Source organism: Physeter macrocephalus, chromosome 14 (genome assembly GCF_002837175.3).
Source record: "Physeter macrocephalus isolate SW-GA chromosome 14, ASM283717v5, whole genome shotgun sequence".
Lineage (NCBI taxonomy): Eukaryota > Metazoa > Chordata > Mammalia > Artiodactyla > Physeteridae > Physeter > Physeter macrocephalus.
In genome coordinates, this window is record NC_041227.1 from 111179009 (window position 1) to 111200684 (window position 21676).

At 35.9% G+C, this 21676-nt stretch overlaps 1 protein-coding gene across 1 annotated transcript in view; it reads right to left on the minus strand.

Moving 5' to 3' along the window:
- Nucleotides 1–5808, minus strand: part of LOC102982815 (leucine-rich repeat-containing protein 37A3-like) — an 84429-nt gene extending 78621 nt beyond the window's left edge. Inside the window, 2 exon segments of the mRNA XM_055090791.1 lie at nt 5738–5786; nt 5789–5808. Of these exon segments, the coding sequence (XP_054946766.1) occupies nt 5738–5786; nt 5789–5804 (65 nt within the window). The 5' untranslated portion in view covers nt 5805–5808.
- Between the last annotated feature and the right edge of the window lie 15868 nt (nt 5809–21676).

A 21676-nucleotide genomic window follows, 5' to 3' on the forward strand; every position in this document is an offset into this window, starting at 1 on the left:
CTAGGAATAAACCTATCTAAGGAGACAAAAGACCTCTATGTAGAAAATTATAAGACACTGATGAAAGAAATTAAAGATGATACAAATAGATGGAAAGATAGACCATGTTCTTGGATTGGAAGAATCAACAATGTGATGATGACTCTACGACCCAAAGCAATCTACAGATTCAATGCAATCCCTTTCAAACTACCACTGGTATTTTTTGCAGAACTAGATCAAAAAATTTCAAAATTTGTATGGAAACTAAAAGACCCCGAATAGCCAAAGCAATCTTGAGAACGAAAAATGGAGCTGTAGGAATCAGGCTCCCTGACTTCAGACTATACTACAAAGCTACAGTAATCAAGACAGTATGGTACTGGCACAAAAACAGAAATATAGATCAATGGAACAGGATAGAGCGCCCAGAGATAAACCCACACACATATGATCACCTTATCTTTGAAAAAAGGAGGCAAGAATATAGAGTGGAGAAAAGACAGCCTCTTCAATAAGTGGTGTTGGGATAACTGGACAGCTACATATGGAAGAATGAAATTAGAACACTCCCTAACACCATACACAAAAATAAACTCAAAACGGGTTAAAGACCTACATGTAAGGCCAGACACTATCAAACTCTTAGAGGAAAACATTGGCAGAACACTCTATGACATAAATCACAGCAAGAAGAATTTTCAACATCATTAATCATTAGAGAAATGCAAATCAAAACTACAATGAGATATCATCTGACAGAGGTCAGAATGGCCATCAACAAAAAATCTAGAAACAATAAATGCTGGAGAGGGTGTGGAGAAAAGGAACGCTCTTGCACTGCTGGTGGGAATGTTAGTTGATACAGCCACTATGGCAAACAGTATGGAGGTTCCTTAAAAAACTACAAATAGTACTACCATACCACCCAGCAATCACAGTACTGGGCATACACGCTGAGAAAACCATAATTCAAAAAGAGTCATGTACCAAAATGTTCACTGCAGCTCTATTTACAATAGCCAGGACATGGAAGCAACCTAAGTATCCATCTACAGATGAATGGATAAAGAAGATGTGGCACATCTATACAATGGAATATTAATCAGCCATAAAAGGAAATGAAACTGAGATATATATAGTGACGTGGATGGACGTGGAGCCTGTCAAACAGCATGAAGTAAGTCAGAAGGAGAAAAACAAATACCGTATGCTAACACATACATATGGAATCTAAGAAAAAAAAATGTCATGAAGAGACTAGGTGTAGGACGGGAGTAAAACATAGACCTACTAGAGCATGGACTTGAGGATATGGGGAGGGGGAAGGGTAAGCTGTGACGAAGTGAGAGAGTGGCATGGACATATATACACTACCAAACGTAGGGTGGACAGCTAGTGGGAAGCAGCCGCATGGCACAGGGAGATCAGCTAGGTGGTCTGTGACCACCTAGAGGGGTGGGATAGGGAGGGTGGGAGGGAGGGAGACGCAAGAGGGAAGAGATATGGGAACATATGTATAACTGATTCACTTTGTTGTAAAGCAGAAACTAACACACCATTGTAAAGCAATTATACTCCAAAAATGATGTTAAAAAAAAAAGAAAAGAAGAGAAAAATCACATAATCATTGCAATAGATGCAGGAAAAGAATGAAAGAGTCTAACATCCATTCCTGACTAACGAAAAAAACAGCTCTCAGTAGACTAGGAATGGAAGGAGACTTCCTCAACTTGATAAATGACTTCTACAAAAAACCTAATATCATATTTAATGCTGGAGGAAACAGTACTTTCTCTCAAGGATCAGGACAAAGGCAAGGATGTCTGCTCTCATTACTTCTATTTGACATTGCACTGAAGGTTTTAGCCAGTGCAATAGGGCAACAAAAAGAAAAGAGATATTCAGAATGGAAAGGAAGAAGTAAAACTATCTTTATTTGCAGGTAACAGGATGATGTAGAAAAACTGATAGAAACTACAAAAATGCTACTGGAAATAACAATGAGTTTATCAAGTTTTCAGGGTACAAGATCAACATACAAAAAGATTAATTTATCTCAACAAACAATCAGAAATCAAAGTTTTAAAATACTACTTATAATAAAATCAAATATATAAAATATTTAGAATAAATCTGACAAAAGATGTAACAGACTTGCACACTGAAAACTGCAAAATATTGCTGGGGGAAATTAAGGAAGACCTAAAGAAATGGAGAGATATAATGTATTCATGGATCAGAAGATTCAATATTGTTAAGACATCAATTCTCCCCAAATTGATTTAGAGACCAAAATCCCAGTAGGCTTTTCTATAGAAATTGCCAGGCTAATTCTTAAATTCATACGGAAATAAAATTTAGAATAACTAAAACAATGTTGAAAAAGAACAAAGTTGAAGAACTAACAGTAACTGATTTCAAGGCTTATGAAGATACATTTTCAAGACATTGTTATAGTAGTGTAAAGATAGACAAAAACATCAAAAGAACAGAATAGAAAGTTCAGAAGTAGAGAGATGTGGACAATTGACTTTCAGGTTCAAAGGCATTTAAGTGGAGAAACACTTAAATGTCTTTTAAACAAATGTCTTTTAAACAAATGATGCTGGAACAACTGAATATCCAGGTGCAAAACAAACAAACAAAAAAGAACTTCCATCCAAACCATATTCAGAAATGAATTCAAATTGGTTCAAAGATCTAAACATAAAACGTTAAACTATAAAACTTCTAGAACAAAACAGGTGAAAAATTTTATGACATTGAGTTAGGCAAGATTTCTTAGATAAAACACCGAAAGCATAATCCATAAAAGAAAAAAATAGATAAATTAGACACCATCAAAATTAAGAATTTCTGCCCTGCAAAAGACACTCCTGAGAGAATGAAAAGATGAGTCACAGAATGGGAGAAAATATATAGCAAGTTACCTATTGGATAAAGGACTAATTTCCAAAATATATAAAGAACTCTCAAAACTCCAGAAAAATATAGATAAAAGATTCAAAGATATACAGATGGAAAATAAGTATATGAAAAGATGTTTGACATGATTAATCATCAGGGATGCTACAGTGACATACAACTACACACCTATTAAACTATCTAAAATTAAAAATACTGAGCATAGCAAATGTTGGCCGCAAAGTGAAGAAAATGCAACTCTCATGCACTGCTGGAAGAGATGTAAAATGATCAAACCACTATGGAAAATAGGTATTTTTTAAAAACTTAAACATCCACTTACCAATGATCCAGCCATTCTACTTGCAGGTATTTACCCAAGAGAAATAGAAGTATACATCCATACAAAGACTTGTACACAAATAATCATAGCAACTTTATCTCTAATAGACGAAGACTGAAATAACTCAAATGTCCATCAATGGTGAACAGATAAATTGTGGTACATCCATATAATGGAATACTATTCAGCAATAAACAAAAATGAATTACTGATATAGACAACAATATGGATGCAGATTAAAATAATCATGCTGGGTTAGAAGCCAGTTAGAAATAAGTATACACTGTATGATTCCATTTACATAAAATTCTAGAAAATGCAAACAGAAAGCAGATCATTGGTTGCATGGTGATAGGGAAGGGCAAGGTAGGATGGGAAGGAAGAATTACAAAGAGACATTAAGAAACTTTCTGAGGTGATGGACATTTTGATTTTGGTGATGTCTTCATGGTGTGCATGTTTATGTGTGTGTGAACACAGATTATTCTATGTCAATTATACCTCAAAAAGCTGTTAAAAGAAATTATATTCTATGAGAGAGACAATTGGGAAAATTTGAATATCAATTCTTTATTAGGTAATATTATTGTGTAGGAATTTAATTTCTTCAATATTCTGTGTTAACAATATTGTAGTTACATAGGGAAATAATTTTTAATATCCAGAGAGGATGGCATCTAGCTGACAAGAGAGGGATCGCAATTGTGGCAGATGCTGTGGGAGGCTGAGGAAGATGAGGCTAGAGAAGTGACCAATGTGTGATGGCATGGTTAAGACAGTCATTTGTCAGCTAACATGACAAAGATGGTTGGAACAGACTGCTAAATGCAGGGCCCTTACCACATACTAATCTCATGGAATCCCCTCAACTATCCTGGGCATAACAGAAAGTTTCTATTAGCTTGCCATATTGGAGGTGGGATGGCACAATTTAAGGTGCAGTAAGTTGTGTAATAAACTGTCACAATAGGGTCTGACAGAAAAATTTTTTTAAGCTAAAAAAAAATGAAACTTGACCCTTCCCTCACAACATATATGAAAACTAACTCAAAATGAATCACAGACCTATGTAACTATACAACTTCAAGAAGAAAACATAGGAGAAAATCTTTGTGATTTTGGGTTAGACAATGGGGTCTCAGACAAAGATTTCTTAGATAAGACACAAAAAAGCACAAACCATCTAAGAAAAATTGCTAAGGACTTCCCTGGTGGTTAAGACTCTGAGTTCCCAGTGCATGGGGCCCGGGTTCGATCCCTGGTGAGGGAACTAGATGCCACGTGCATGCCGCAACTAAGAGTTCGCCCGCCACAACTAAGAAGCCCATGAGCTGCAACTTAGGAACACATCTGACGCAACTAAGACCCAGCACAACCAAATAAATAAATGAAATAAATATGATAAAAAAAAGAAAAATTGCTAAATTAGAGTTCATCAAAAATTTAACACTTCTAGCCTTCAGAGACACTTGAATACAATGAAGATAAGTCACAATCTGGGAGAAGATATTTACTAAACACATATCTGAGAGAAAGGAGTTTTTCCATTGCTTTTTATATAAAGCACTCTTAAACCTCAATATAAATATCCAATTAAAAAATGTATTTGTACAGACACTTCATTTAAAAAGATATTTGCATATGAATAGACACTCAACATCATCAGCTATTACAAAAATGCAAAATGTGACAAAAACCATGACATGCAACTACACACCTACTAGAAAGGCTAAAGTTTTTTTAAAAACAGATATAGGGATCAGGTGAAGATGTGGAGCAACTGCAACTCTTATAGACTGCTAGTGGGAAACCAAAATGGCACAGGCACTTTAGAAAACACTTTAGCAGTTTCTTAAAAAGTTAAATATGCACTTAACATATGATGAAGCAATCCCACCCTTAGGTATTTTACCCCAAAGACATGAAAACATATGCTCACACAAAACATATGTTCACACACACGTGAGTGTTTTCAGAGGTTTTGTTCATAATATCCAAAAAACTAGAAAAATCTCAAATGTTCATCAAATGATGAATGCATAAACAAACTGTATATCAACACAACTAGAATACTGCTCAGCAATAAAAAGGAATGAACTACTGACAGGTACAACATAACAGATGAATCTCCAAAGAGACTGGCTAAGTGAAAGAAGCCAAAAACAAAAGGGTACATACCACATGATTTCAGTTATAAGAAATTCTGGAAAAGGCAACATTATACGGACAAAAATCAGATTGGTGGTTGCCAGGGGCTGGTAGTGGGAGGAGGATGGACTGACTACAAAGGGACATGAGGGGTCTTTTGGGAATGCAGAAGTTTTCTTTACCTCAAAAGTGGTGGTGGCTACAGAACTATACGTTTGTCAAAACACATCACACTGTATATTTAAAAATAGTTAATTTTGTTAAATTAAAATTATACATAAATAAAGCTGACTTAAGAAAAAAATAAAACAAACATAAAAAAACAATTGAGTTAAAAAAATACAAGAAAAATCAGCTTACAGTTTTTCCAATTCAAGGGTCATCATGAGGATGCTGTCAATTGTTGTGACACTTGTGTTGTTCCCATGTCTCTGAAGGAAAAGCCCAAACATGCATGATATAAAACCCAAAGACAAAAATTCTAAACTTAAAAAGATACTTAACATGTGATTACTTCAATTCTGGCTTCTTACTTGCCATAGATGATATTTCCAAAGAGCTCTTATTGTAGAAATTTAAATTTGCATCACCAAATTAATGACCTTGGTGCTGAACAGTACAATCATTTTTTATTATCCTCACTTCTCATTTTCAATTGCATCTACCACTTTTGATCACTCTTTTTTTAAAAAAAATAATGTACCCCTTACTCCTTTTTGCTTTCTGGGATAAATAATATTCCTACATGCATCTACATGTTCCATATCTATATGTGTTCTTCAACACTGTTCTCATTCTCTGCTGGTTGTCTTACCCATATATATTCTTTCTTAATCCTTTTCTTTGCCAACAACTCTCATTTTCAAAAACGCAGTTAAAATCTAAATTATGACTTTTGTGTGTGTGTGTGTGTGATACGGTGCCCTCTCACTGTTGTGGACTCTCCCGTTGCGGAGCACAGGCTCCGGACGCGCAGGCTCAGTGGCCATGGCTCACGGGCCCAGTCGCTCCGCGGCATGTGGGATCTTCCCAGACTGGAGCACGAACCCGTGTCCCCTGCATCGGCAGGCAGACTCCCGACCACTGCGCCACTAGGGAAGCCCTGAATTATGACTTTTCAGTCAAAGTACTCAATCATTGATGAAAGTAAAAAAGAGCATAAATTATCTCATGAGCCATGAAACTGTTGCAATACTTACAAATATTTTAATGCTGGCAATTTTAAAAGATAAGAATCTTCAACTGTTGTCAAAGGATTATGATTGACAATTCTGAAGAATGGAATGGAATTAAAATTATCTGCATTTTCAATTACTTCCATGAAAGATTATATTCATTTTTTTTCACATGGAACTTGAAGGTTATAAAAAAACATATTCAGTCTTTACCTATAAATCACCCTTAGAATCTGTAAAACACTCTTTCATTGGGAACTACCCAGATCTCTAGATGATACAGTGGAGAAGAGAAACAAAGAAACAACAACAACAAAAATAGAAAACATGCAGCTAGCAAAGAAAAAATATGCCAAAGAACTTTTCAGGTTAAAAACCCTCGAAGTGACTATGCTGGTAGGAAGCCCTTGCTCTGTAAAAAAGTACTATTTCTAGTGTCCTCCATAATTCAAGGTGTTTTTCTTTCATCTCTACAAATTTTTTAAAATTTCATGATTTAAACTACCCAGTTAAAGACAAAAATAGGGCTAATTCCTTGGTTCTGGAGCCAAAGAACAAGAGATACATCCAAGAGGAACTGGTGAAAGCCATACTCCCATCACATAGTCCCATGTGTATTCTTCTATCATAGCCTTTGTTACTGTGTATGTAATCACCTGTTTACTTGTCAGACTCCTAGATTGTCAGCAACTTGAGAGCAGGGACCACACTTTATTGTCATTATTATTCCTGTGCCTGACATTGTGCCTAATATTTACTAGGTATTTAATAAATATTTGCTGAATAAATAAATAACATTTTGTTTATATATCAATAAAATAAACAAATTAATTTTGGGGAACAAAATTTTATTCCAGAGTTCTGGAATAGATTTTCTTCTTAATTCTTTCTTTCTTTTTTTTCTTAGTTCTTTAAAACAAATAAGGGGGGAAAAAAACCCCAAAAGAAACAGGAAGAAAGAATATAATATCTGACTTTAGGTTAACTCTACTCAAGAATTATTAGCATATTTTTGCAGAATATTATTAAGATAATTATCAAAACTAGGATCTTCTGGGTTGCCAGGCATCTGTGATCAGCATTTAACATTTAATCCTCACAGTAACGTTATGTGATAGATATATTACCCCATTGTACAAATGAGGAAACTGAGGCACAGAGAAGTTATATAACTTGTCCTAAGTCATCAAGCTAGTAAGAAGCAGAGTTGGAATTTGAACTCAGTTCTGACTGTAAAGACCGTGTTTAACCTGAATGAAAAAAAATGCGGGGTGGGGATTTTAAAACATCTGTTACTTTAACCTTAATTTTGAGAGCACTAAATATAGAAATACCTTTTCAAACTTCATCTACCCATCTGGGAAATCCTCTATGAGAATTATATTTTCTCTTTTTATTTATTTATTTATTTCCCTTTTTATTTATTTTTTCTTTAATCATCTCCCATGATAAATATTTAATTAGCCTATAGTCATTGAGACTTTAGAGATTTTTTTAAATATTGCAGGAAAATCAGTAAAAATGATGGAGGAAGGACATCTGAAAATTCATCCCTCCGTAGAACCAACAATAACAACAACAAAAACAACAACAAAACTGGCAACAATGGTCAGAATCAACTTCTTCTGAACTCTGCAAATTTAACTAACAGGCTTGCAGCAAATTGGGGAGCAATTTATTCAAGGAAAACAAATTAATTTCTGTAAAAACAATGAGATCTGTGTTGCTTTAACTTGTCCTTGACCTTTGCTCCCCATGCGAGTGATAGCCTTGAAAAACAGCCCACATCCCTGGTGCCAGAAGGAGCAGCATGGACTGGGAGGTCCTTCAAAGTCTCATTCCCAAAGAACTGTCATTGTTTTACATGTCTGGGGGTCCCCTGGAAGACCTCACTTGAAAGGTTTGCCTTTGACCTGACTGAGAGCTGTCTAGTGAGAAAAGCCTCTCCTCAGGTGGCATTTCTAGAAAACATTTTCAAGCAAATATTTTAATATGGCGGTTGCATGAGGCAATGGATAACAGTTTGGGGCAAAAAACAGCCCAACCAAAAAGCTGAGGAATGAGATGTCCACAGAGACTTTGAAATGTTCCAGTGTATTCCTGGGAAAATGGAAGACCACAAGACATATTCCTGGGAATCTAGGAAAATAACTGTTAGCATTAATAAATGAGTTCAGCAAGGTTGTAGGATATAAGATCAATATTATTACTACACACCAGCAATGAGTTATCCGAAAATGAAATTAAGAAAACAATTCCATGTGTAACAGCATCAAAAGAAATAAAATACTTATGAAAAATTTAACCAAGTAAGTGCAAGATTCACACTGAAAAGTACAAAACTGTTGAAAGAAATTGAAGAAGATCTAAATAAATATAAAGACATGCTGGATTCATGGATTGAAAGACAATCTTATTAGAATTTCACTACTTCCCAAATCGACCTATGGTTCCATTGCAATTCCTATCAAAATCCAAGCTGACTTCTTTCCAGGAATTGCCAAGATAATTCTAAAATTCATATGGCAATTCAAGGAAACAGAATAACCAAAACAATGTTGTTATAGAACAAAGTGGAAGGACTCACACATCCTGGTTTCAAAACTCATTTCAAAGCTACTGCAATCACAGTGTGGTACTGGAATAATAACAGACATGTAAATCAATGGAACAGAATTGACAGTAAAGAAATAAACCCTCATATTTATGGGCTATTGATTTTAAACAAGGGTGCCAAAACAATTCAATATGGAAAGAACAGTCGCTTCAAATGATGCTGGGACAACTGTACATCCACACACAAAATAATGAAGCTGGACTCCTACACTTCACACCATATATGAAAATGAAATCCAAACAGATCAAATATCCAAATGTAAGAGCTAAGGCTATGAAACGCTTAGAAGAAAACACAGGAGTAAATCTTTATGACCTTGCATTAGACAACAGTTTCTTAGATAGGATACCAGAAGCACAAACAACCAAAGGAAAAACAGATGAATGGGATTTTATAAAAATTAAAAAGTTCGTGCTTCAAAGGACACCATCAAGAAAGTGAAAAAACACATAGAATGGGAGAAAATACTACAGGTGGGAAAAATAAGATGCAGTTGGGAGAAGAAAAGTATAGTAGTTGCTAGGTGTGACAATCTCAAAATTTTGAAGTATTACAAATAAAACAGCCACCCTAAATCACCCCAAAGGCAGACCCAAGTTATTTTTGTTTTTAGCACTTAAGCCTTTAAACATCTGAGAAGCTGCCAGGATTCTAGTACATAGCAAAAAGTGATGACAACACCCTGAAGTGTGTAAGCTTTTGTGTGTACATAGCTATCTAAAGGAAACCAATGCTAGTTAACTGGGGCAGCATTAGGGCGGCTGTGAGACCGCAGCTCAATTTCGCTTCATGGAGTGGCCACACTTCCCTCACTGATATTCTCAACAATGGGGTAAATAATTCAATATGGATAAGGATTTGATTTTCCTCTTATTCTCTCTACTGCTTATGTTCTTGGTACAATATTGATGTACCACAGACAAGCCAGCAAGTGAATGTGCTCTGTCTGGTTAAGTTATATGGCCTTTCTACATTGTAGAGTCCTTCAGTTTCTAAAATCATGGAGCTTGTATTGTTAGAACCAATGAAGTGACTAAAAGAATTTTTAAAAATAAGCCATCAGTCTGGACCTGCATAGGTGAATGAAGGAGAAACACTTTCAAGTCAGAAAAAAAAGTATACTTAACATTTAGGATTATCAACCACTGCTGGTTTTCCATAATATATTTCATTCCTGATTTTATCTGAAAGAGATATGATTACTACCACCATTCAAAAAGTGGTACTTTATTAATTAATAAGCTCTTGGCTCATCTTTGAGGTAGATTTCGGATTTAAAATAGACTACCACACTGCTAACTACTTCACCTGATGTTTGTCAATAACATAGAGGCTTCATTCAAGAAACCTACTGACTTATAATTACCTGACACCCGGTGATGAATCAAGGTTTTGTGGGGCCTGAACCTCATCTACTTTCAGATATCCTATCTAATAAAAACATTTTAAGTTATGAATACAAAATTCGCTAGGACCCCTCTCAAGACCTTGGAAGGGACCTATGCAAGTGAAGAGCCCTGAAGCCTAAGCTTCATTGAATTCATGATAAATCCACCTCAGCTGGGGCCCTTTTCCAAACTTACTTAATGCAGGCAACTTATAAACACCCCAGTAATATGTCATTATAGGTAGTAAAATGACTTAACTCGAGGGTGGCATCTTCCCTTGGTGGCTTGCCTTTGGAAAGAAATTCAATAAAGTTTATATCTCACCATGGCAAATGTTTCCTGAAGCAAATTAGCTTTGTCTGTTAGAAAGACTTAGCCCAAAACAAAGACTTACTATACTGTGACAATCTTTTGAAAGTAACTGTGAACGACTTTTAGGAGTACACTACTAATTTATTTCCACCACCAGATAGTTCTGATTCTTCCACTACCTTTTTCTGTCATTTAAGAGGAACACAAATTCAAAAGGAACAAGTTGGTGCCTCATCCATTACAAATATTTTCTAACCTACCACCCATTTTCTACTTCATCACCGCCCTCCCTCACCTTGTTACCCTTCTGCATAGATGCTAGAATGGCTCTCATATATGTTTTCCCATCAACATTCATCTTTCTCCTTCCACTATGAAAGCTTCTTGGGGACAAAGTCACTGCCCTATGTGTCTTTGTATCCCCAGCACTTAGTACAGTGCTGAAACACAGAGGGCATGGCACTCAGTGAATGCTTTTGAATAAGTTCATTAATTTTTAAACTGTGATTTATTTATTTACTTATTTCCACAATGTATTTTCCTGTGTTGCCTACATAAGTATAGTGAAACTCTGATTCTTATAAGGAACTCTTGGTGTTATAGGATGTTTAGGAAAGGAGGTGAGTTTAAGACGTTGTATTGACGCTACTAAAACCTCCTGGTGAAGGGACCTCATGTGCCTGCGCTCCGGTGTGCTGGCAAAAGAAAAACTACCCTTGGTGTTCTCTCCCCAAGGTAGGCATCAGCAAACTAACAAGGGAAAGGAGGGAGGCCGCTAAAGATAGGCATCTGCAGGAATTGCTAATCCAGCTCCAGACACAGCCTCAACACCTTCATTAACGTAAAATGTGTGAACTGTGTGAAACTGGATTTCTGAACCACAAGACAGGAAAGAGAGTCTTTTCCAAAGCCAGGGGTAGAAGAGCTCTTTACCTTGAGTCTAAAAATCGCCTTCGGGCCATTGAACCCACTGTCATTTCCATGTGTCATGAGCAATCACAGAATTTTTGAGCTGAAGGAGTGTAAAACTTACACTTCTTATTGAAGAGTAGTCAGCAAAGAAAGTATATTGAATTAGGCTACAGCAATGTATTTTCTTTATATTTTTCACACTACAGCTGAACACAAACAACGTGTTTTTCCATACCTCAAAGATTCCTACTGACCACACATAATTCACTTCAGAGATATATGCTTTTTGAAAAATAATGTTCTGGGAGGCTGGGGAGAGCCCTGTGGTGGGTGTGCAGGAATTCTTTCTGCTTTACCATTTAAAAGAGCTAATAATGGTTGGGGAAGCACCCACACCTTTTGCTCCCTGAAGAATTCGGTGATAAACTTAGTTCTTTGCAGCTCTGTGTTGCATACATTTTAAGCAGTTAGGAACTTTGCACATGAGCAGGAATCAAAGTTAAATTCAAATGTGAAACTACATGGACCATTCGCATATTGGAGAGGCATCAGTGGGATTCCATGACAATGTTAATTTGAGTGTTTTTGCTTGGTGCCTTTTATTGCCAGCGACAAAGATCAGTACTATGGAAAGCAGAGCATTTCATATATGTGAGTTAAACAAGTCTCTTGGCCTCACTGTACCTTAGTTTCCTCATTTGAAAAAAAAAAAATGGCTCTCAAGACATACTTTCCAGAATTCATACTGGGCTTACACCCAGCTAACCAATAACTGCATGATGTCTCTACACACAGTTTTTTACATGTATTCATCTTCTATTTCACTTACAACTTGTGTAAAAACTGAATTGCATGCTAGGCCTGAAAAGTTCCAAAGCTCAGTTCTGTGACTAAATTGCAACCAAGATTTCTACAAAAAAAGACACAAGCAGAAGAAGAAGAAAAATATATATTCTTTCAGCACATTTATCCTTTGGCAATAATTCTAATTTATATATGATGAAACATAACGTCACTACTCCCTCCATACACTAAAGAAATCTCACTGTGGAAGATATTATGATTTATTCTTTCATGATTATATATGTGGTGCATTAGATACAAAATAGTAAATGCTCATTAACTACTTCTGTTAAGTGATCTTTATTTCTCTAGAAAGACAACACTATTGACATTTTGGGCTGGATAATTCTTTGCTGTGGGAGGCTCTCCTGTACACTGTTGGATGTTTAGTAGCATCTCTGGCCTCTGTCCACTAGATGCCAGTAGCATATATCGTTCTGACAAGCAAAAATGTCTCCAGACACTACCAATTGTCACCTGCGTGCAAAATCACCCTGGTTGAGAACCACTGCTCTACAGTGATTCACTCTGATCTGTGTAATAATTCTCACACTAATCTTTGCTAGAGACAAAAATGATTTGCTACAAAATTTTAGTAGTAATTTTAATATTTCAAAATGAGTAACAAATTGATTTTATAAAAAATTAAGCTTTATAAAAATTCCAAATATAATGAAGTTATATTTGTAACTTACAAAAACTGCAAAAAAGGTAGTGGTTCAAAGGTACGTCTTTCAATAGAATGTATTTTATAGCAGGATAAATCTCTAGGAAAAGTAAAAGGAAAATATTGCCTCAGTTAGCTATTAGATATCTAATTAGTAGGAATAACTAGTAGAGGTTAGAATGATAATAATAAAGAAGAAGCTTTGGTCTAAACTCCAAACGTTAGGAATTATTATTTGAACCTTCCAGAGCTCCTAACCCTGCCTTCACCTCTCTTAAGAGTCTCACCTCCAGGATCTTCATAAATTAAATATACAACTATAGTTCTTGATAGATTTTGGAGGTAATCTTTCCTGAGAGCAGAAGCATTGAGTAGATTCCACCTTTTGTGGTCTCATCAAATTCGAGATTATGAGCTCAAAGTTTTTATCTCTATATATCATTAAAATTTCTAATATTAAAAGGAATATTCTGATATTTACACACTTCCCAGTATACTTCTGTTTTTCTAGGCCAATTCATTACCAGAAGAAATAAAAGATAACCTTTCACACAACTTGAAAGGAAGTTACTCCTCTCATTAATATGTAACTTTAATTCAGTATTACACTTTCTATCATATTGACTTTTATTCGAAAATACCTACTCTTGACTATAGCTGACTCTCTTATTTCCATTGATTCCAGCTTAGTCTCTCATTTCACCTGGATGGGTATAACTGTCTTCTGACTGCTGTTTCCATCTCTACCCTCGCCCCTTCTAAGCCATCCTCCACGTGATGTGATCACCAGATTAACTCTCCGAAGTGGTTCTCAAATAGCAGCATCAATTGTGAACTTATTGAAGATACAAATACTCATCCTTACTCCGGACCTCTTGAATCAGTACCTATGGGGGTGGAGCTTGTGTTTTCACAAGCCCTCCAAGTGGCTGGTTCTGTTGCAGGCTAAAGCTTGTCCTAAAGCACTGCTGTGCTAATATGGTAGCTTGGCATGTTATCCTTGGCTTGGCCTCCAAAGCCCTAGATGATCTGGCTCTCATCTCCTACTCTTCCCACTTGTACTCTACCAGTACTCAGAGTATTTTTCCTGTGTTTTGCCTTTCTCCCTCTTTCCTTTGGCAAGCTTATTCTTCCCAGTATGTCTGTCATTGATACCCAATGGCACTTCGAGGTCACCATTGCTCTAGTAACATCTTCCCTGATCCAATTTCAAGTCTTTTTTCCCTCTTTTGTGCTCCAATAACAACTTATAGCTCTCACTGCCAATATTCATTTCTTTCTTTAAATATAGCTATTTTTGCAACCCATTTCCTCTGAGCATAAACTCCTTCAAAGTATGGACTAGATCCTGCTTATGTCCATTGTCTATCATGTTTAAAGCTAACGCGTGGACATAAAGCAAACTCAAATATTTATAAAATTAACAAATAGATGGGGAGTGGATAGAAGGAGGCAATGACTGTTTTAAAAGAAATGTACTTTTATTACTTCATGGTGCCTCCACAGCACTTTGTCATTATGGCTGGAGCTTATTATATTTTGCCTGTGAGATCATGAGTTGCTAAAAGGAATCCTGTCTTACCCATCTTCGTGTTTACAACACTAGGCATACTGCTTATTAGCATATTCTTTTTTTGCTTTTTTCTTCATTGGCACTATTTTTTTAAAGAATGAGAATACTTATGCTAACATGAAATAATCAGATTATAAAGTATTTCATAGTAGAAGTAATGAAGGGCATAGTCCACTGAGCAGTTATCTTATTTGTTTTTCTCCAAACTGTGTTTGTAAGGTTTGGATCCCAGATGGCAGAGAACAGACTAATATAAAGGTGATTGCCCCTTAAGGCTTGGAAGCTTTGATAATTAAAAGAATTATTTTTAGGGTCATGTGAGGCTCTTTATACCCACTTCCCTTAAGCCTTTTATATTTGCAAGAAGAATCTATTTGCTAAAGAGGATCATTAATTGGCTGAATAAGGATTAATGACATACACGGCTTTGGATGCCATGGACAAAGGTCAAAAACTGAGCTTTGATAGCAAAAAACACCGTTATCTCATTATCCCTAAATAAAAATAAATACTAGGCAAGCGTTTCCTCTCTGATAAAGAAGCTGGAGAGGGAATTCCCTGGCAGTCCAGGGGTTAGGACTCGGCGCTTCCACTGCGGGGGACCTGGGTTCAATCCCTGGTCAGGGAACTAAGATCCCACATGTCTTGTGGCATGGCCCAAAAACCAAAACAAACAAACAAACAAAAAACAGAAAAGAAAGACTGGAGAGATTTTTGTTAGGGGCATTTCTGATATGCTTCTTCAGTGTAAACATTTCTAAATATACCACTTAATCATCATCTTAAACATTGTTAATATTGGTATCACAATTCCTGCATTGAAATCCTTAAAAACAGTTTGTTCTTTTGGTAACTTAATGTGTTCTTGACAATACAGATTTTTTTTAAAGATTTTTATTTTTTCATGTCGACCATTTTAAAATTCTTTATTGAATTTGTTACGATATTGCTTCTTTTTTTTATGTTTTGGTTTTTTGGACATGAGGCATGTGGGATTTTAGCTTCCTGACCAGATATCGAACCTGCGCCCCCTGCTTTGGAAGGCAAAGTCTTAACCACTAGACCACCAGGGAAGTCCCTTGACAATACATTTTACATAATTCATCTGCTTAAATATTTAATATTTAAATGTTAATTTAATTTAGATTAAATTATCCAAGTTAGGAGTTACTGGCATTCATATTAATGTAAGTGTTCTATATTTTCTTGTCCTGTAGGTGACAATTTTAGTTAACTATTATTCCTCTCATTTCACTAAACCAACTTTTTCAAACCTTTTCTGTAAAGGCCAGATAAGTAAATATTTTAGGCTTTGCAGGCCACATACCGTCTCTGTCACATATTTTTTTTGTTTCTTTTTTTTCCCCATTTATAGCCTTTTAAAAATCACTTTTAACTTATGGGCTGTATAAAACGGACTGTGGGCCAGATTTGATACATAGGTCATAAACAAAATATAAATACAGATGGAGAGTATATGAACACTTATATAACAAGGTTCATATGGGAGTCTATAATTGCTCAGACCTCATTACCACTTTTCCCCTACAACTAGAGGGTATTTTTCTATGCATACCTTGTCTATATAGTTAAAAAATTAAAAATGAATAGGAGATATTTAGGCTGGGGCCCTACACAGACTTACAGAATTGTAGAATTTTATTGCTAGAAGAAATTGAAGAGATTATCTAACTTGAACCCCTTAATTACTTTATAGATAATGTACTTTATAGACAAGAACTCATAAATGAATATGATTAACTTACAAATATCGGAGGGAGAGCAAGTCTTCAAATGAGTCCTTATGTAATTCAGTCAAATAATTTTCACTGAGAATTCTGAAAAATGAAAAGGTTATTTCTGGAGCAAAATGCAAAATAACTACAACTATATACTACATAGGACTAACTCCTATATGTGGAAGAAAGCTGGGTAATGGTGCCACCTAAACAACCTAATTCTTATTTAATTTAGGGATGGTGATTTCTGCTCTGTTTTCATTTAAACCTTCTGTTCACGTCCTCCTTTGTGTCCATCTCTCTCCATCACGCATGTGCACATGCGAGCGCGCGCACACACACACACACACACACACAACCCAACCACTCTTCCCACCAAATCATATAGTTAATGCCTACTCTATAGATCAGGAAGTCTCTGTAAGGACCCAGCTCTGGGTGGCACCAACGTTGCAGAGCTGCCCTTCCCTCCTCTCTTTCCCCAAACCTAGTTGGGAAGTCCCACACAGAACTGTATCAGGGCAAATGAAGCCATCTGATTTTTCCTCCATTAAATTGCAGGCCACATACCGTCTCTGTCACATATTTTTTTTGTTTCTTTTTTTTCCCCATTTATAGCCTTTTAAAAATCACTTTTAACTTATGGGCTGTATAAAACGGACTGTGGGCCAGATTTGATACATAGGTCATAAACAAAATATAAATACAGATGGAGAGTATATGAACACTTATATAACAAGGTTCATATGGGAGTCTATAATTGCTCAGACCTCATTACCACTTTTCCCCTACAACTAGAGGGTATTTTTCTATGCATACCTTGTCTATATAGTTAAAAAATTAAAAATGAATAGGAGATATTTAGGCTGGGGCCCTACACAGACTTACAGAATTGTAGAATTTTATTGCTAGAAGAAATTGAAGAGATTATCTAACTTGAACCCCTTAATTACTTTATAGATAATGTACTTTATAGACAAGAACTCATAAATGAATATGATTAACTTACAAATATCGGAGGGAGAGCAAGTCTTCAAATGAGTCCTTATGTAATTCAGTCAAATAATTTTCACTGAGAATTCTGAAAAATGAAAAGGTTATTTCTGGAGCAAAATGCAAAATAACTACAACTATATACTACATAGGACTAACTCCTATATGTGGAAGAAAGCTGGGTAATGGTGCCACCTAAACAACCTAATTCTTATTTAATTTAGGGATGGTGATTTCTGCTCTGTTTTCATTTAAACCTTCTGTTCACGTCCTCCTTTGTGTCCATCTCTCTCCATCACGCATGTGCACATGCGAGCGCGCGCACACACACACACACACACACACAACCCAACCACTCTTCCCACCAAATCATATAGTTAATGCCTACTCTATAGATCAGGAAGTCTCTGTAAGGACCCAGCTCTGGGTGGCACCAACGTTGCAGAGCTGCCCTTCCCTCCTCTCTTTCCCCAAACCTAGTTGGGAAGTCCCACACAGAACTGTATCAGGGCAAATGAAGCCATCTGATTTTTCCTCCATTAAAATTTTTTTGAAAACAAAAATGTGCATAAAATATACATAACTGTTCAATAATTCAATTGAACAACTGTTCAACTGTATAATAATTACAAAACAGATCCCCACATAACACCATTCTTGTCAAGAAAGAATCCTGCCAGCATCCCAGAAGCCCCCCCTGTGCCCTTTTCCAATCACAACCCTCTCTCTGACTTCCTACAGGGAACCACTATCCTGACTTTAATAATAATTTCCTTGCTTTTTCAATGTAGTTTTGCCTTTTCTCTATCATCCATAAACAACACAGTTTAGTCTTGCTTCTTCTTGAACTTTATATAAGTGGAATCATATTATATGTTTTACCACATTGCTTCTTTCATTCAACATTATTTCGTAAAATTATTTTATTTTTGTCTGTAGTATGTAGTGTTGCATGTCCAACTACATGAGGCTTCTGAGTATTTGAAAGTAGCTAATATGACTAAGGAGTTGAATTTTTAGTTTAATTAATTTCAATTATTTTAAAATTAAAATTTAAAAAACTGATATGCAATGTAATTATTGGAAAATGTTTATGTTAGCAACAATTTACATTTGTGATACTACTTTTCTGAATGTAAATTTTATGAAATCTATATACCGATCAAGTATTTCTAATAAAATTTAGCAACCAAATTGTGATTTCAAAGAGTTAGTAGGGGAAAAATATGTAGATTCTCTCATTAATTTTTATATTGATTACATATAGATATGATAATACTTTGGATATTTTTAAATACTTAGTATGAAAAAAACGTAGAATATCTTATTAATAATGTATATAATGAATACATGTTAAAATGATAATATTTTGGATATAAGGGTTAGGTAAAAGATATTAACATTTATTTCATCTGTTTCATTTTACTTTTAAGTGGCTACCAGAAAATTTAAGATTACTTATGTGGCTTGCATTATATTTCTGAGAAAGTGTATGACGTCTAAGTATGATTATACAACACGTTATTCATTCAACTGTTGTTGTATACTGAGATTTTTCTAGTTTTTATTTATTAAAAACAATACTGTTTTGAACATTCTTGTAATTGTATCCTAATACATATTTGCCTGAGTTTGTCTAGGGTGTAATAGGGATACAAAATTGTTTCCTAAGAAGTTGTGCTATTTCAAGTTGGCCAGATTGAAACATGTCAAGTCTCCACCCATTCAAAATCCACCAAAATCCCTAAGAATGATAGAAAAGATAAAACTTAAAAGTCACAGCCTTAGCTCAATGTGTGGGAGCAGCTCCACAAATGCTCCCCTACCAGAAACGTCCCGGAGCTACCTACAGCGTGATCACTTGGAATAGTGCGGTAGGAGCAGCCTACAGCACACATCAACCCACCATATACCTCCTTGATCCAGGCAGCAAAAGGTGTCTTCCTCTAGGCAGGAGCAAGTGGTGTTAGAAAAGGGGCAAGGTCCCAGAATCCTGGAAGAAAGGTATGCACTCCCTCACTAGCCACCAGAAGACCCCTTCGACCTCTGCCTTATTCTCAGGGGAACCCACTGGGAGTAATAAGCCCCAACAGCTCATTTCACTTCTCCACTAAAGCTGGGAAACAAACGCAGTAGCATCTCAACTACAAAAATGAATTACACTCAGGAATGACCAAACAATGGGAGAAAGCCAACTCCGTTAAGGACAGAAAACAAAAACAAACATAACAGCTTATAGCCAAAGAATCAGAGTTAACAAAGCACAAGAGGACCTTAGGATAGCACAATTATTACCCTCAGACAGATGTAAGCAGATAGTGCATCCATTAATCAACTCAGGAATATACGAATGAAAAGTGTTAGCAATAATAACAAAACTCAGTATATGAGCAGCAGAAATGACAGTTAAAGAATAAATTAGGAAACTGAGAGATCCACCCAATGATGTCTCCAGAATGCAGAATGAAGGGAGCAGGAATGATTCTCAGTCAAGCCTGATGCCTGGGTCTGCCCGAGGAATGTTAAGCCCTTTGCTTCTGCTGGTCTCACAATAAAGACTAGGAACATGCTGAGGGGAGGAGGGGGTGGTGTTTTGCAACTGTTTCTAATATCTGATAAGCAGGAAGGCACATAGCCAGTATCCCAAGAGTGGAGTGAGGGAGTGTGGTAGAGAGAGCTAGTACAGAAGAAACTCTATAAGATGTCAAAGGTAGGTTTCTCTTGCCTGGAAGAATCCCCTTCCTTGCAGGTGATATTAACAGTGCTACATCCTTCAGCACCCTTGGGGATCTGACCACAGGCTATGTTTCCCTGTGAAATTATTTCCACTGAGTTCTGCATTTAAAATGCTCTGCTTTTCACTCACAGTGTCTCTTGGTCACATATTTATATTAATTCCATCTGATAGCTTAATTCCAGCTCATAAATTAATTCTTTACTCATAACTTATGAGAATTAAAATATTACTACCTGGGAACTCTGCAACTCAGTTATTAAGGTGGTTCATATGATAACAGAATATAGTCACACACATATGGAAAAGATCCAAAAAGAAAAAAAACAAATCAATATGTCCAATGACATGTATGGTAACCCTTTTCATACCTTCAAAGGTAGGAAAAAACTCTACCTCCCCATATCACATAACAAAACTGTATGTATATACCATAAATGATATACAAACGTCACAGGAAATGATGGTATATGAAAAAAAGCTACACCAAAGTGAAACTCATATATACTAATTATAACTTTGAACGGTGACAAGGATTCAGTAAGTACAGCAAAGAGATGGAGCTGATCCTCAACTCTTCATGGCACTGTCTTCTCTGACTGGCTGAGGCCCATATCAGACTGGTTAGAGTATGAATATCATGCTAGGACAGGGGGGAACCAATCAGTATGTATTTCAGATTAATGGGGTTTCTTTCTGTGAAGTTGTTTGGATGACAGGATAGTAGAAATTTTTAAAATAACAATGGTAAATTCAGCCTAGAAGTAAAGTTTAGACTGAGAATAAGTCAGTCACCAAAAAATTACCCAAAAAGGAGCTTCAAATAAGCAATAACTGAATAACTGAAATAAAATACATTAATCTGTAGAACTCCAAATATTCATTTTGACTGAAGAAAAAATTTTAAAACTATGGGGAATCAGAGTTAAAGCCAGATCTAAAACTTTCTCACACCATGAAAATATCAAAACCAGGCATGAAGTAACATTTAAGAAAGATCCATGTCTAACTTCTGACCAGGATTCTGGTCTAAGGCAATCTTCTGAATTTCACATTCATTCTTCATTCTGTATAACTGACAATTATCCTTCTCTCCACCTGTGTAACTTCTAGGAAATTGAGAGGGCTGAGGCTTTGTTTCTTTGATTGATTTAACTATATATATAATGCAAACAATAGGCCTTTCTGGAACTGATTTACTCTCCCTTCCCCTGCTTTCTTTCTATCCAAAGTACTTAGCAATGCTTGAAATTATATCTATCTATTATACTTATATACTTATTTCTATATATTTGTAAACCCCCTGAGAAATGGGATACTTGGGCTGATTCATTCTTGGGCCTGTA